Source organism: Alnus glutinosa, chromosome 9 (assembly GCF_958979055.1).
Source record: "Alnus glutinosa chromosome 9, dhAlnGlut1.1, whole genome shotgun sequence".
Taxonomy (NCBI): domain Eukaryota; kingdom Viridiplantae; phylum Streptophyta; class Magnoliopsida; order Fagales; family Betulaceae; genus Alnus; species Alnus glutinosa.
Genome location: NC_084894.1, coordinates 27022095 through 27037847, shown reverse-complemented (window position 1 = coordinate 27037847; position 15753 = coordinate 27022095). Strand labels below are relative to the sequence as shown.

At 34.3% G+C, this 15753-nt stretch overlaps 1 protein-coding gene across 9 annotated transcripts; it reads left to right on the top strand.

Annotated features, from left to right (window-relative positions):
* The first annotated feature begins 233 nt into the window (after positions 1-233).
* Positions 234-10515, top strand: LOC133877225 (disease resistance protein RPV1-like). 9 transcript variants are annotated; one of them, XR_009901685.1, is made up of 12 exons: positions 234-488; positions 930-1437; positions 2997-4095; positions 4477-4755; positions 4858-6402; positions 6540-7282; positions 8060-8235; positions 8336-8501; positions 8874-9018; positions 9321-9399; positions 9810-9945; positions 10024-10515. XR_009901685.1 is itself a non-coding variant. In XM_062315476.1 (6 exons), exons 1-6 carry the CDS (start codon positions 386-388, stop codon positions 7122-7124), a joined length of 4119 nt encoding a protein of 1372 aa, XP_062171460.1. In that variant the 5' UTR covers positions 234-385; the 3' UTR covers positions 7125-7429. The 9 variants fall into 9 exon arrangements, 1 of the variants encoding a protein (XP_062171460.1); XR_009901688.1 differs by having other exon boundaries at positions 9277-9399; XR_009901687.1 differs by lacking the exon at positions 8874-9018.
* The last annotated feature ends 5238 nt before the right edge of the window (positions 10516-15753 follow it).

Here is a 15753-nt window from a genome sequence, read left to right as displayed (position 1 = left end):
CCCGCAAAGACTTTCTGTCCGGTCTTCACTCTCCATTATATATATATTTTTATGAGTTCCTCTTTTCCTTTATAGCATTCCACAATCACATTTTCACTTTCACTTATTCCAGATTCTCTGTCCATACCGTGTTTGACAGAGGTGGCCCACGTAGAGAAAAGCAAACGCGGTGCAGACAGAGGTGGCCCACGTACATCAAGAAAGATGGTAGGAAATGCGTGCAGCGAGTTTTGCGGAGCTTTCTTCATCTTCTTCTTCTGATCCCTTCTCTCTCACTTTCCCTCCTCTGAACCCAAAATCTCTCTTTCTCCTTACCCAGAAATCCTAATCCAAACCACGATTTCTTTCCCAACCTACACCCACCATCTCTCTCTATCTACCACCCATGGGCCAAAGATTGAGTGGCTTGAAGCGGAAGCGGGAGACTGAATCCGAGGACCAAAACCAGGCTCGCAAGGTTCTCGTCGTCCAAGACCCAAACAAAGAAGGTACCGTTTTCAACCATTTAAAACTTTACACTTTCTAACTTCAACTTCAATCCTACTCTCTTTCTGCTTTCCTTGTTTCAATATTAATGTTAGAGGAATTATGGTTTCTGGTACGAATTATTTCTTGTTGCCAAATCATTTTTTTTTTTTTCAATTATGGAGAAATTATATTTTTATTAAAAACCAGCAAAAATAAAAATATGAAATTATTAGTAAGTTCAGATACCACTGAATCCTCATCAATATCGTGTCCTCTTTAGTAGCACGCGTGAAACTTTGATTAGAGGATAAAAAAAAAATGAAGAAGAAAAGAATGAATCATCATAAAAAGAATTTGGATTTTAATTTATGTTTAATTAGTAAATGATATTCTTTCTCATTTTTCAGTTTACTTTCCAAAAAATCCTTCTCCTAACTCGCTAAATATGTCTCATTTTTCAGTCCAATCAAACTCAACCACAAGATCCACCTCGTCATCTTCTTCATTTGGTTGGGATTACGACGTCTTCCTGAGTTTCAGAGGTGAAGACACTCGCAGAAACTTCACCGATCACCTTTTCTCCGCCTTGGTAGAAGCTGGAATTCGTACTTTTCGAGATGAAGAGGACCTTCGAAGAGGTGAGAACATCTCTACCGAACTACGCAATGCAATTCAGGGATCAAGAATTTCCATTGTGGTATTTTCCGAAGGCTATGCTTCTTCAAGGTGGTGCCTTGATGAGCTTGTGGAGATTGTGCACTGTAGAAATACCATAGGCCACACTCTTCATCCCATATTTTATCACGTGGATCCCTCACATGTCCGAAACCAGATCGGAACTTTTGCCACAGCATTTGCTAGTCATGAAAAGCGATTTTCGACTGATATAGAGAGGGTGAAGAGTTGGAGAGCAGCTCTTTTTGAAGCTGCGAATTGTTCCGGTTGGGATCTCAAAAGCGTTGCAAATGGGTATTATGCTATGGATTCTTGTGCTTTTTCATGCATTTATTTCTTTTTTTTTCTTTCCTTTTACATTTTAGACAAAAGTTGATAATAATAATAATAATAATAATAATAATAATAATAATAAAAGGATAAACTTAACAAAACCCCCTTTAACTTTCACTCGATTTGAAATTACCTCTCAAAGTTAAAAAACTCTCCATTTCATTCCTTAATTTTTAAATTTGCTGCAATGTCCCATTTCATTAGGATGTTCTATTAAATCCTAACGGCACCATTGGAAATAACGAAAATACCTTCACTTTTTTTTGTTTTGTTTTGTTTTGTTTTTTTTTTTTTTTTTCCATTTAATTTTTTTTTTTAAAAAGACCCGTGGGTTACAAGGTGACCTAGTCGTGGGTTTGGTGGTGACCCTGTGGGTCTTAGATTTTATTATTATTATTATTATTATTTTTTTTATTTTAAAAAAAGTTTTTGTTAAAATTTTTAATTTGAATTTAAGTGTAAATTAGGAATTTTATAAAAGTTTCAGGGGCATAAAGGTCATTTCATCCCATTTTGCCATCGGATTTAACTCCAAACCCTAAAGGGGGACATTGTAATAAATTTAAAGATTGAGGAGTGAAATTGTGAGTTTTTGAACTTTGGAGGATAGTTTCAAATCGAGTGAAAGTTAAGAGGGATTTTGTGAAGTTTGCCCAAAAAAATAAAATAAGGAAAAGTAGACATACCCGCTCAAACTACTCTACTCCATTGTCAATGTCCTCCAATCTGCCAATTGTGTCAGTATTCATTAAACTACTAAAAAAATGTCAATTTTTCCCAATGACAAAAATACATTTCATAAAATTATTAAAATTATATAAAATTAATAATTTTTTTTTTTAATATAACTGTCAGTTATTTTTTCTTATTTATTTATTTGTTTATTATTTTTATTATTTTTATCTTCAATTATTTGTTTTAAAAACTATAATTTTTAATTTTAGTTTTTTTTTTTTTTTTTTTTCGAATTTATAAAGACATTTTTATCTTATTGAAAAAATTTATGGTCATTTTTGTCTTTGTGTCAGTCTGGGATACATTGACATTTTATATATATATATATATATATATATATATAAAAGTAACATTAAGCTATTAAAGAAATTAGTGTTTGACTTGAATGAGTTTCTGGTTTTCTTTTCTATGAAGTTCATGCCATCTAGAGAAACTTTTTTTTTCCTGAATTATCAAGTTTAGGATTGCTTTTTAGATAAATTGTCATACACTTGAGAGGAATGATATTGTAACCATACTTTTCCCAAAGTTGTTGATGGTTTTTTTTCTGCGAAAGGAAACGAATATAATTGTTTCATGGCATGTCAATAGGAGAAGAAATTACATAGAAATATATTTAAATGATAATTATTATTATTTTTTTTTTTATAAAACTTAATTATTTGTCATGAAGTAAAATAATAATAATAATAATAATAATAATAATAATAATAATTTTCTTTATTCTTTTGTTTTCCTTATGCTTACTTTGTTGTTCTCTTTTCTATTTGAATCACAATAATTAGGTATGAATCAAGATTCATCAAAAAGATTGTTGAAGAAGTTTCAAGTAATGTGAACCTCGCTCTCTTGGATGTTGACATACACCCAATAGCAATGAAGTCTCGTGTTGATGATATTAAAGGTTTATTAAATCTTGGAACAAGTGATGTTCGCATTGTGGGCATTTACGGAATGGGTGGTATTGGTAAAACAACCCTAGCAAAAGCTGTTTACAATGAAATATGTGATGCATTTAATGGAAATAGCTTTCTTTCAAACCTTAAAGAAAGTTCAGAAAAGCCTGATGGCTTAATCCACTTACAAAATCAACTTATTTCTGATATCTTGAAAACGTATTCGTTTTCGAAGATTGTGAATGTTGAGAGAGGAACCAATATAATTCAACGTAGAATTCATGGAAAAAAGGTTCTTGTTATTCTTGATGATGTGGATGACTTTGAAAACCTAGACATGTTAGTCAAAAAGCACTGGCTTGGTCCAGGAAGTAGAATCATTATAACAACCAGAGATGAACATTTGCTAACTCAATTGGAGGTAGATGAAAAATATGAAGTACGAGAATTGAATCATGGGGAGTCTCTTCGATTGTTCAGTTGGCATGCCTTCAAGATGAACAACCCAAGAAGAGAGTACTCAGAGCTATCGATTGAAGTAGTGGATTATGCTGGAGGACTTCCATTAGCTCTTAAGGTTTTGGGTTCTTTTCTTAAAGAAAGAACCATTGCTGAATGGAAAAGTGGATTGGAAAAATTACAAAGAACTCCTAATGAAAAGATTCAAAAAATACTTGAAATAAGTTTTGATTCATTGGATAGCCATACAAAGAAAATATTCCTTGATATTGCATGTTTCTTTGTCGATATGGACAAAGAATACACTTTCAAAATACTTGATGGTTGTAATTTCTTTCCAGAGAGTGGTATCCCTATTCTCTTTCAAAGGTCACTTGTGACAATTGATTACCGAAATAAGTTGAAGATGCATAATCTGATTCGAGATATGGGAAGAGAAATTGTTTGCAAAGAATCACCCAATTATCCAGGAAAACGCAGCAGGTTGTGGTTTTACGAGGATGTCTTAAATGTACTAAACAAACTTACGGTAAGAAACATATGCATGTGTTTAGTTGTGAAAAAAGAAAAAGAAGGTAGAATGTGCATATACACATAAACACGTGCCCAGGCACATGTACATGTACATAATATGCATGTTATATAGGTATGCATGAGATGCTAAAGGAGAAAAAAAAGAAAAAAAAAAGAAAAAAAAAAAAGGTATGCGTGAGTGATTTGCCATTTTGCCAAGCATGCTTCATAGTTTGAACAGTGTATCATTGTAACTCATAAGTGATTTGACTTTAAATTCAAAACTTTTCTAAATCAAGTCAGGTTGAGAATATATAGGCATACTCTAGTTCAAAGTTATTTTACATTTACGCTAGATGAGGATGTGCATTGCTAATCCAGCCATCTATTTTGCCAGGGTTCAAAGAAAGTTGAGGGTCTCATCTTAAATCCCCTGCTACTTGAAGATGTAGAAGTATTGAAAACTAAAGCATTTAAAAAAATGACAAATTTGAGATTACTCCAAATCAATGATGTACAACTTACAGGATCCTATGAATATCTCTCCAAAGAGTTGAAGTGGCTTTGTTGGCATAAGTGCCCTTTAAAATCTCTCCCGCAAGATTTTCATCTGGAGAACCTTGTTATTCTTGATATGCAGCATAGTAAAGTCAAACGAGTTTGGAAGAAGAATAAAGTATAGCAAATCTTATAGTGATTTTTTTTTGTTTTTCTCCTCTTAATGTTTAAATGTATAACTAACAAGTACCTTTCTTTCTTTCTTTCTTTCTTTTCACAGATTTTTAACAAGTTGAAGATCCTTAATCTTAGCAATTCCAAATATCTCACTAGATCACCAGATTTCTCACGAGTCCCACAACTGGAGATACTAATACTTGAAGGTTGCACAAGCTTGGTTCAGGTTCATGAGTCCATTGGATATCTCAAAAGACTTGTTTTATTAAATTTAAAGAATTGCACAAACTTGAAGTACATTAATCCAAGAAGCATTTTTAACTTAGAATCTCTTGACTTGTCTGATTGCTCAACATTCGAAAAATTATCGGAGCAAATACAATCCTCATTTGGTCTTTTGATGAATCTCAAAATTGCATCATTTTCTGGATGTAGTGGTCTCATCGAATTACCAAACTTACATGCCCCACATTTGGAAAGTCTGGAACTTGAAGGTTGTACAAGCTTGGTTCAGATTCATGAGTCCATTGGACATCTCAAAAGACTTGTTTCATTGAATTTAAAGAATTGCACGAAGTTGAAGCACCTTCCAAGAAGCATTGTTGACTTAGAATCTCTTGAAACCCTTGACTTGTCTGGTTGCTTGATATTTGAAAAATTACCGAATCAACAACCATCCTCCTTTGGTCTTTTCATGAATCTCAAAACTGCATCATTTTCAGGATGTAGTAGTCTCATCGAATTACCAAACTTCTCACATGCCCCACATTTGGAGAGTCTGAATCTTAAAGGTTGTACAAGCTTGGTTGAGATTCACGAATCCGTTGGATTTCTAAAAAGACTTGTTTCGTTGAATTTATGGAATTGCCAGAAGATTAGGAGTCTTCCAAGTAGCATTTCTAACTTGGAATCTCTTGAAATTCTCGAGTTGTTTGGTTGCGATAATCTTGAAAAGTTACCGGAGAATTTGGGAAAAATGAAGGCTTTAAAAAGTCTTATGGTGGACTTCACTGCTATTAAGCAACTACCATCTTCCTTTAGCCTTTTGGAGAATCTCGAGTATTTAAGTTTTGTTGGTTGTAATCGTCTCATTAACTCACCAGAGTTCTCACAAATCTCACGTCTAAAGAAACTGAATTTTTTTGTTTGTAGAAGCTTGGTTAAGATTCACGAGTCTATTGGACATCTAAAAAGACTTGAAGTACTTGATCTCAGTAATTGCAATTTGTCTGATGATGAGATTCCCATTGAATTTGGATATTTATCTTCACTCCAAACATTGCGGTTATCAAGAAACAATTTTCATAACCTACCTAGTTGCATCAGCCGCCTTCCTAAATTAGAGAGTTTGCGATTGAGTGAGTCTACTAATCTTCAATCAATTTCAGTTCCTCGTAGTATAAGATTTTTGGCAGCAAATGGCTGCACGTCATTGGAAAGCATCTCAATTCTGACGAATGATAGTTCAGAATCTTCTTACCTTGATGATCTCGACTTGCACGGTGAGACTTACTCATCTTTTGACCTTAATAATTGCTCCAAACTGGTTGAGATTCAAAATTTGGGGAGTTTGCGATGTGTACCTTGTACGTTTAGAATGGGAGGGTGCAACAACCTATCATCTGAGTTTAGGAAGAGTGTTTTCCAGGTTCTCTCTCTCTCTCTCTCTCTCTCTCTCTCTCTCTCTCTCTCTCTCTCTCTCTCTCTCTCTCTCTCTCTCTCTCTCTCTCTCTCTCTCTCTCTCTCTCTCTCTCGTTTTATGACGTAAATACTTCTTTGAAACAGATGATGAGCAAGACAGGCAACAGTGTTGGGGAAGTTCTCCTCCCCGGAAGTGAGATTCCAAATTGGATTAGCCATCAGACAATCGGTTCTTCAATATCCTTTTGTGAACCTTCGCTTTTGGATGGTAAAATCGGAGGCAAAATGCTTCTTAGCGTTGTTTATGCAGTAAAAAAGGAAGCACCCAGAGAGATATTTGCTCAACGGCGTGACTTAAGATGGAGAATGAGATTACGTAATAAAAGTTATAGAGACCGGTCCAACAACTGGGATGACTGGGATACCGTGGGAGATTTTTATCGGGTTATACCAGAAGGACCAGATTTTGATATCTTTGAAGATCATATAGCTGCACAAGTGAGTCATGACAATCGTTGGGCACCAGATATTAGCAGTCAGATGAAAAGTGGAGATGAAATAGAGGTGGCTGTCGATCTACAATTGTGGGGCCCAGGATTTGATCATATGGACATTATGTGTGGAATTGATCAGCAAATTATGGAAGTGAAGAGGTGTGGAATTCATTTTGTAGTTGATGAGCATGAGCCAAATGTAAGAGATGACGAGATCTCTGAAAGTGAGGATTGACGATTATAGCGATCCCTCACCAAATTGACAGCACAATCCCCCACCCCCCAAATATATGGTAGCCGGATATCCCTTCCGTGCAGGATGCGTTTGCCATTGGTGATTGCAGTGGGTTTCTTGAAAGTACTGGAAAGCCAAACCTTCCAGCTTTGGCTCAGGTAAGCTACTTTTTATCTATGAACAACTTTTGTTTGAAGATAGTAGTGATCTTCTTGGCAAACTGTTGAATTGATCAGATATATACCAGATGATTGTAGATTTGTGTTATTTGCATATTGCATGAATCATTAATATCAAGAACATCACACCCCATGTTTGGAAGTTCAATCTTATTACTAAGATAAGTTTTAGTTGTATTATATTAAATTAGGGACTGAATTAACCTCAAGGGGCTACCCATATACATCTTCATGGTGTGAGTCCATTTGAATTCGAAGATGATAGATATCAAATCATATATGGACGTTTTTATGTTTAAATGATTAATTGAGATGATAACACCCATATGATGTCAGATGAGTCATAATTTTATTTCTTCTTTTTCTCTCCTTATGCTTATGTTATTGTTCTTTTCCATTTGAATTATAATGAGATCAATGTAACCATACTTTGGGCGAAACAGTTAATGGCTTTTTCTACCAGAAGAAACATTAAAAAAATTAAAAAAATATTGTTTTATGGCATGACAACAGGAGAAGAAATTATATGGAGATATATTTAAATGATAATCATCAATAAATTTGATAAAACCTAATTGTTTACCATGACATACTAGTTTTAAATGATTGAGATGATAACAGCCTATTGGGTGTTTGCAAATAATAAGATAAATCTAACGAATAGTCTAGTTACACATATGTGGGTCTATAACAGTCTTGGAGTTTTGAACTTCACAAAGGCTCGACTGTAAGAAATTTGGTCTTTGATAATTGAAGGTGCAGAAGTTTAAGATTGCATGTGACAAATTGGTAATTGCTTTGGGGGCACAGCCCTAAACTTTTGGAATCCACGGGGTGAAAGAACATGCGATTTTTCTTTGGGAATTTTACCATATATGCCCAGGAAATTCGTAGGAAGCTGCTCCTAAACATGATGCTGTCTGAATAGCCTGGTATGCTTTTGCAATAATCTTTTTTTCTTGAATTAAGAATAAGATCATATGTTGTGCACTTTAATTGGAAATGATACTATTGAATTTGGGTTGGGGGCAGGCATTTCAGAGGAAGAGAAAAGCAGACTTCTACACTGTGTTGTGTTGTTGTGGGAGGTGGTCCCACGGGAGTTGGATTCAGTGGTGAACGAAGTGATTTTATCATGTGAGATGTTCGCCAAAGATACGCGCATGTGAAAGACTACGTCCAAGTTACTTTGATTCAGGTTTGTTTAATAACAACTTAAGCTATGAGATATTCTTGTACGTATGAAGATTTCCTTTAAACTATTTCCACTAGTGTTATTGCTAGCTACGCAATCACCTTGCTTGAAAAAGGTTTTGTACTTGCTTCGAGGCATCATTAACCCCCAATCACCACCTCCCCCAACTTTTAGTTATGGATCTATTCATTTTTTATTTAATAGTTTCTCTCAGTCAAGATTTCCATCTTGTCTTTGGGATTGTCAATTAAGGATGTTAAAAGCTCAGAAGTTTATTCTTAATGATGGCACTGAGGTTTCATATGGGCTGTTAGTGTAGTCTATGGGTGTTGCCCCTCTCCTCTTGTTAACTGTTGGAAATTCCAAAATCTCCAGGTGGAAGGTTAGTTACTAGTTCTTTTTGACTCATGGCAATGCATTTCTACATCATTCCCAGTCCCATACGAGATCTCTCCAACTCTTGGGACAATTGGCTGGGAAATTCTGGAAAATTGGATTTCAGTACTTGTATGGTATTTAGGTAAATTTTGTCAATTTTTGTCTCGAAAATAAATTTTATTGCCTCCTATACATCACATTTTTCTAGCTCGTTCCTTTTCTGATTAGGTTTTCCGTTGAATGCCATAATGTTTTGTTATATCACAGTTCAATAGTAAATTGGTTCATTTTTGCTTTTTTTGCTCTGCATGTCTATCTTATTCATATTCAAAAATTGGTAGGCATGCTTAAAAGAGCATAGGCATTAGAAAGAGTTAACAAATCCTATTCGTGTTTACAGGATTGGTGTTGACGAGTGGTTAATTATGCGTTCCTTCCGTGCAGGATGTGTTTGCCATTGGTGATTGCAGTAGGTTTGTTCAAAGTACTGGAAAACCAACCCTTCCAGCTAGCTTTGGTTCAGGTAACCTATTTATCTATGAACAACTTTTGTTTGTGAAGATATTATTAATCTTCCTGGCAAACTGTTGAAGTTAGATATATCCGAGTTGATTGCAGATTTGTGTTATTTGCATATTGCATGAATCATTAATATCCAGAACATCACACCTCATGTTTTGGAAGGTCAATCTTATTACTCAGATAAGGTAACTTTTCGTTGTGTTATATTAAATTAGGGACTGAATGAAGTCGTTGCACTCCAAACGGGGCTCCCCCCATTAAAAACGTGGTGGACAAAAACTGTGATGCTTGATATCTGTTGATGGCAGTGTTGATTTACCAAATGGCTTGTTTGGCCGGACAGCAATTCTAGGATTTTGAGTGGCCATGGTTTGTGCATAACTAAATATCCTTAATGTGCCTATTAAATAGGATTGGTAAAGTTGGTGGAGGTCGTGCCAATGGTGGAAATGGCATGAATCTGGGAGATCCATTTGTTTTCAAGAATCTAGGAAGCATGGCTACCATTGGCAGATACAAGGCTCTCGTAGATCTTAGGCAGAGCAAGGTGAGTTTCTAGTCATTAATGGGCCTTCTCTGTCGAGATATTAAGTTAAATTGGACTGATGCAACAGAAATTTTGCAGGATTTTGTCAGTTGGTTTACTTGGCGCTCAGCATATCTGATTGACTCGTGTTATAAGCTTTTATGTGGCAATCAACTGGCTTACAACCTTCGTGTTTGGTCGTGATATTAGCAGAATCTAGATTTCGAAATTAGTCATGGCATGTTTCCTTGGGATATATTGAGAAGAGTGCAAACGGCTATGTCGCCACATCTGTCGTCTCCCCATGTACATCTTCATGGTGTGAGTCCATTTGAATTCGAAGATGATAGATATCAAATCATGGACGTTTTTCTGGCACGAGGCCTAAAGTGAAAAAAAAAAAAAAAAAAAAAAAAAAAAAACAGTGAACATGTCTAGGATGAATACCTATTATTGGGGTACGGTGCTGCTTATTTTGCCTCCAAATCATAAGCGTTACAAACACAGAGACTAGACAAAGTTAAATATCGCTCAAACAATGCAGAATTGCTTCGATATTTTTTTACTATTTGAAGCGAATGCAGGCTAAGAATCCTCTTTTTTTTTTTTTTTTTTTTTTTTTTATGCAGTCCTGGGTTTTGATAATTTAGAAGGAATCATTTTGTGGGCTGATGTGAATTCAAGAATGAATTATAATTAATTGTTAAATTTGATACAAATTCAAGAATGAATCGTTACAGAGTCCTCTTTGCTCCATTTACAGGGTGGAGCCATCTCTTGTGCAAGTGTTTCCAGGATTAACCCGTCACCCAATTTTGTTTGCAATGGCGTGATACACTCATAAATCTCTATTCATATTAGCAAATATCGAGGATCGGGTCTTGGCCGGTAAACATGAAGGTGCCGTCGCCACATCGGTGAAGACAGTGCCTCTTGGTCCCGGTGGCGGTGCCGTCAACTCAACAGCACGCAATGCCAAAACATCAATTATATTTTTAAGGGAAAAATAAAATTTAGCCCTCTAAACAACCATTTTTTTTTTTTATGGCCCCCCAAACTATCAAGGCTTGTACTCTGGCCCTCAAATTATCAAAACCTTTGAAAAAGACCCATTTTGTCGAAATATCCTCATAATACCACTGTCACATGTCATTTTTCAATTATAAAAAATAAAATTAAAAATTAAAAAACTAAAATTTTATTTCTTAATTTTATTTTTTTTTAAAAAAGATGGGTGTTTGGGATGGCATTATTTTCCAACTGCGACCCGATCTTCCCAACACCTCTTTGGTCACCTTCCATTTTCAACTGTGATGACAGATTTTATAGCCTGGTTCGGTGAGTTTCAATTCGCAATTATCAGCTCGCTGTCTCGGCCGAGCTCAAGCTCGCCCCTCTCTGAAAAATATCCTCCACCTGATAAAGAAGTTTGTGATCATTGAGCCCCAGGTAGCTATTGGCCAATGTTTTGAATGCCAAAAAATCACAGAGAGAAAAATGGATATGAACATCAACGAACAAGCTCACGGCCGTTGATTTCTCCGTCAGAAACTGATCGAGGTCTTCCACAACGATGATAGACTTGCTTGTCGTTTGTAACAAAACAAAATTCAAATTGGAATTATTCATAACCTTCAAAAGATCAATATCATAGACATGAGTTCGCCGAGCTGCAGGTGTGCATCGTGCCCAACGATGATGCAAGAAAGAACCAGTATGTCCTCCGGTCAATCGCAATATTTTTAAAAAATAAAAATAAAAATAAAAAATTAATTAATTTTTTTAATTTTTGATTTTTTAATTAAAAAAATGATACATGGCAAGGGTATTATAGGAATATTTCATCAAAAGTGGCATTTTTCAAAGGTTTTGGTAATTTGAGGAACTAGAGTGCAAATTTTGGTAATTTGGGGGCCTTCCAAAGAAAAAGCTGTAGCTTAAATGGCTAAATTGTATTTTTTTTTTTTCCTAATTTTAATCTATAAATACTTCTTTATTTGAAATAAATTATTGACAGCTTGTTTGGATCAACAAAAGAATTATTTTAGAAATTCTGTAGAAATTTAAACTCAGGATTTTCATGCATTAATTTCTCAATATATATAATAAAATTTGTACAATTGCATATATTTCTTTCTTTTTTCTAGTCTTCGTACAATTACTTCTGGAATTTTCAATTTAAGATTTTCAAGCATTCAATTTCAAACTTCAACTCAGAGCTAAAAAGTAGTAATATAAGATCCTGAAGAATAATTCAACGTCTAAAGACAATAATTCTTAAAATATAAAAAAAAAAAAAGAAAAAAAAAAAAAAAGAAAGCAAAAGGAGGTTAGCTTGGAGTAATTCTATCCGCCGAGTAAGAGTCTCATATTTGTCCATCTCAGCTAACGGGGCACCATGCCACGTCAGCTCTCATTTATTTAAACAAAAAATAAATAAAATTGAAAACTAGATTGAATAACCAGAGTCCATACCCATTTTCTTCCCCTCAAATCTTTCCCTCCCTCAACCCCACCGTGAAATCAACCACGATCCTGCTATTGTCGACCACCCACGAGCCCGCCACTGGTACGTCCAGCTCCGTCTCAGGCCAAATGTACTGTGCATTCTCCATCTCCGTTTCGACTCCACGAATTCGACGACCCAACCACTGTACCGCCACAAGCAGCCCCAGTCGACCACCACCGACGACCAGAGAAGCCAGTAAAGGTCTGTGTGTGTGTGTCTGAGTTTGATTTTCTACGTCACACTTTCTCCCGGTCGTCTCAACCATTTTGTTTTAATTTTGTTTTATGAGATGGGGATTACGTGAATTTGGTTGGGCATCGGTTAAACTAATCTATTATCTTTGGGTTTGATGGGTATTGTTTCTGTGAATGCAATTGGTTGAATGTCTGATTAATTTCCTGTCGGTATGGCCCTTTCTTAGCAATATGTATTAAAGATCATCATGCATGTGGTTCTTGGATGTATACATTCTGTAGAAGTTAGAGGTGAACTGGATGGATATTAGGCAAGAAAACACTTGTAAAAACCTACACATATTGGAATTGATAACTCAAAGCTATATATCATTCTGGTCTTTGATAATATGTTTTGGCTTCCTGCTTTCCCTACAAGGGTTGAAGATTAATTCAAACCCTTTTTATGTCTTCATCTTGTTCTTCTCATATATAAATGAAAGCACACACCATCTGACACCATTAAACCATCACAAAGGGACACCTTAATGCAGTATACATGAATCCCTTTCTCGCTGCACACTATAAAGATAAGTCAAACTATATAGATATCAGTTGAATGCTGATAAGCTTAAGTTTTCAATATACATGATTTTCCTTTACTACTTAATAACTATAAGAGTTCATTTCATACTTAAACCCAGTGAGAATAAGGAACTAAAAAAGGTATCCCATCAATCAGCCAATCCATTAACCAAGAAAAATATTGGGATAAAAACATTCAATCAAAAAATGAGCTTCTGGACTAGAGATCAACAACGACAAGCATATCTTCCATATATATATATATTTGAGGAACTAACAGATGGCTTGGGGCTCCAATAGCTAGTTCTAGCCATGAAGAAAGCGGATGCCATACCCGGCCCATTCTCCACAACACAACCCCTATCAAGAGTTCATGTAGCTAGCATAGCTGATAATATATAAAAAATTCCTACTTTAAAAAAATAATAATAATAATAAAATAAAGAGAAAGAAACGAAAAGAACAATTGCTTAAGTGTCCTTTGTTAAGTCCAATTGTCGAAAAAGTGTAGACTGATAAAAAATAAAAAATAGTTAATTTAATTATTTAATTAATATTTTAATACTTATTTTTTTCTTGTTTTCCAACTCTCTCTTAGTACTACTGATATATCATGGGAACTGTTTCAAAAGTTTAAGTTAATATAAAATAATTGATTTTTGTTATAAGATTAATATATCTAACGAAATGTGAGAATATGTTATGGGGAATGAAATGGTATGGACCGCGGGGAGAATGTCTCTGAAGGTGAGCGTGGACAATTACAGCGAACCATCAGTAAACCACAGTCACTATCCACCTAAAAATAAGGTTGGAGATGGCAACGGTGGCCGCAAAGGATACGAGATTCCTGTATGGTGTAACATATATTTATTCTTAAATAATTTTTGTATTATTCAATAAAAAAAAAAGCTTTAAATTTCTTGTCTGTTTTGGTATTGTACATGAGTTGATTTATTAAAAGAGATATGTTATTTGGTAATTATTTGTCATTCTCTTATCCTTATTTGCTAACATGGTTTGTAGAATAAAAATTTCCTACAAATTGGTTTGTAGGAAATTTTCTACAACCCAAATATAAAAAGGACATGTGTCATTTAAACATATAAGAAGCACATATTTTTTTATCAATGCTATTAAAAAGGCATATAAGAAGTACATGATATTTAAATAACATGTGCTTCTTACATACCAAGGGACATATGACAATCTTATATGTGAGTCGTAAGCCTTACAAACTGGTTTATAAGAAATTTCTGTCCAAATAGACCTTTAAATCAATATTAATTAAAAAAGAAAAAAAGAAATCAAATATTGCATTTCTTCAGGTCCTTAATTTTTTAGAAATGCTACTTTTTACTCTTCCTTAATTCCTCTTTTTCTTTGAAAGCCCGAGCAGTTTTTTTGTTCCTTTTTTCTTCCATCCCTTAGTTGACCTCTATATTTGTCACACCATAAATAGTTATTAATACACACTATCTTTTTTAGAGGAGTAATATAATTGTTTACACTCATTTCACACTGGTTGGCATGCTGTATTTTAATTATTTTTTCATAGCAACTATATATATACATATATTTAAAAAAATAAAAATAAAAAACATTTACAATACGTTACATCAACCGATGTGGAACAGATATGAAAATCTACTACTTTTGCTATGTCCATAGTTAGTCTAAAAAACAGGCCCAACAGTACTCTACTATCTAGGACGCGGTTATCCAATTTTACAAACTTCAACCGCCTTTTCACCCATAGTGACGATGGTATTTATGGTGCAACATGATTGAAGTAACTAGATTTTTTTTATTATAATTATCATTTACACTTGGCAAACGGCCCACTAATTAATTTTACATCATCAGAAAGTTCAAAGAATAATTTTAATCACTTTTGAAAACTCAAGGATTGATTTGATACACAACCAAAAAAAATACATGAACCAATTTTGTATTTCACCCTTAATTTTAATGATAAAATGAATTATGCAAGGTTAGTTCATTTTAGGGTTCGTTTGGGTTTGCGATTTCAAAAAGTGCGATTTAAAATAATGATTTTAAAATGTGCGATTTGAAAAAAGTGATTTTTAAAAACGCAGTTAAGCGTTTGGCAAAATCACAGTTTAGCCTTTAAAATCGCGAATTTACCTTTTAAAATTCTGCGTTTTCAAAAAAGCACTATCTTATCTGCGATTTGAAAAAGCAGATTTTCTGCGTTTTCAAATCGCAAATTTTAAAAACGCAGTTCCCAAACGATTTATGTTCTGTGATTTGGTTTAAAATCGCACTTATTGTCTATGAAATCGCAATCCCAAACGCACCCTTAATATTATAAAAGATTAATATTTGAGTAAACAAGTTATTAATAGAAAAGAAAAAGTTATTAATAAGGAAAATCATATTTAGCCCCTAAATTACTCTAGCTTTTATTCAAGTTCAAAATAGGGGTTAATAAATCAAACTTTGACATTGATAAGGAGAGATATTTTTCGTAATTTAAAATTGATTGAGTTATTTGCTTAAGTGTGTGAATTGTGATGCAGAAAATAGTTCATAGATGGA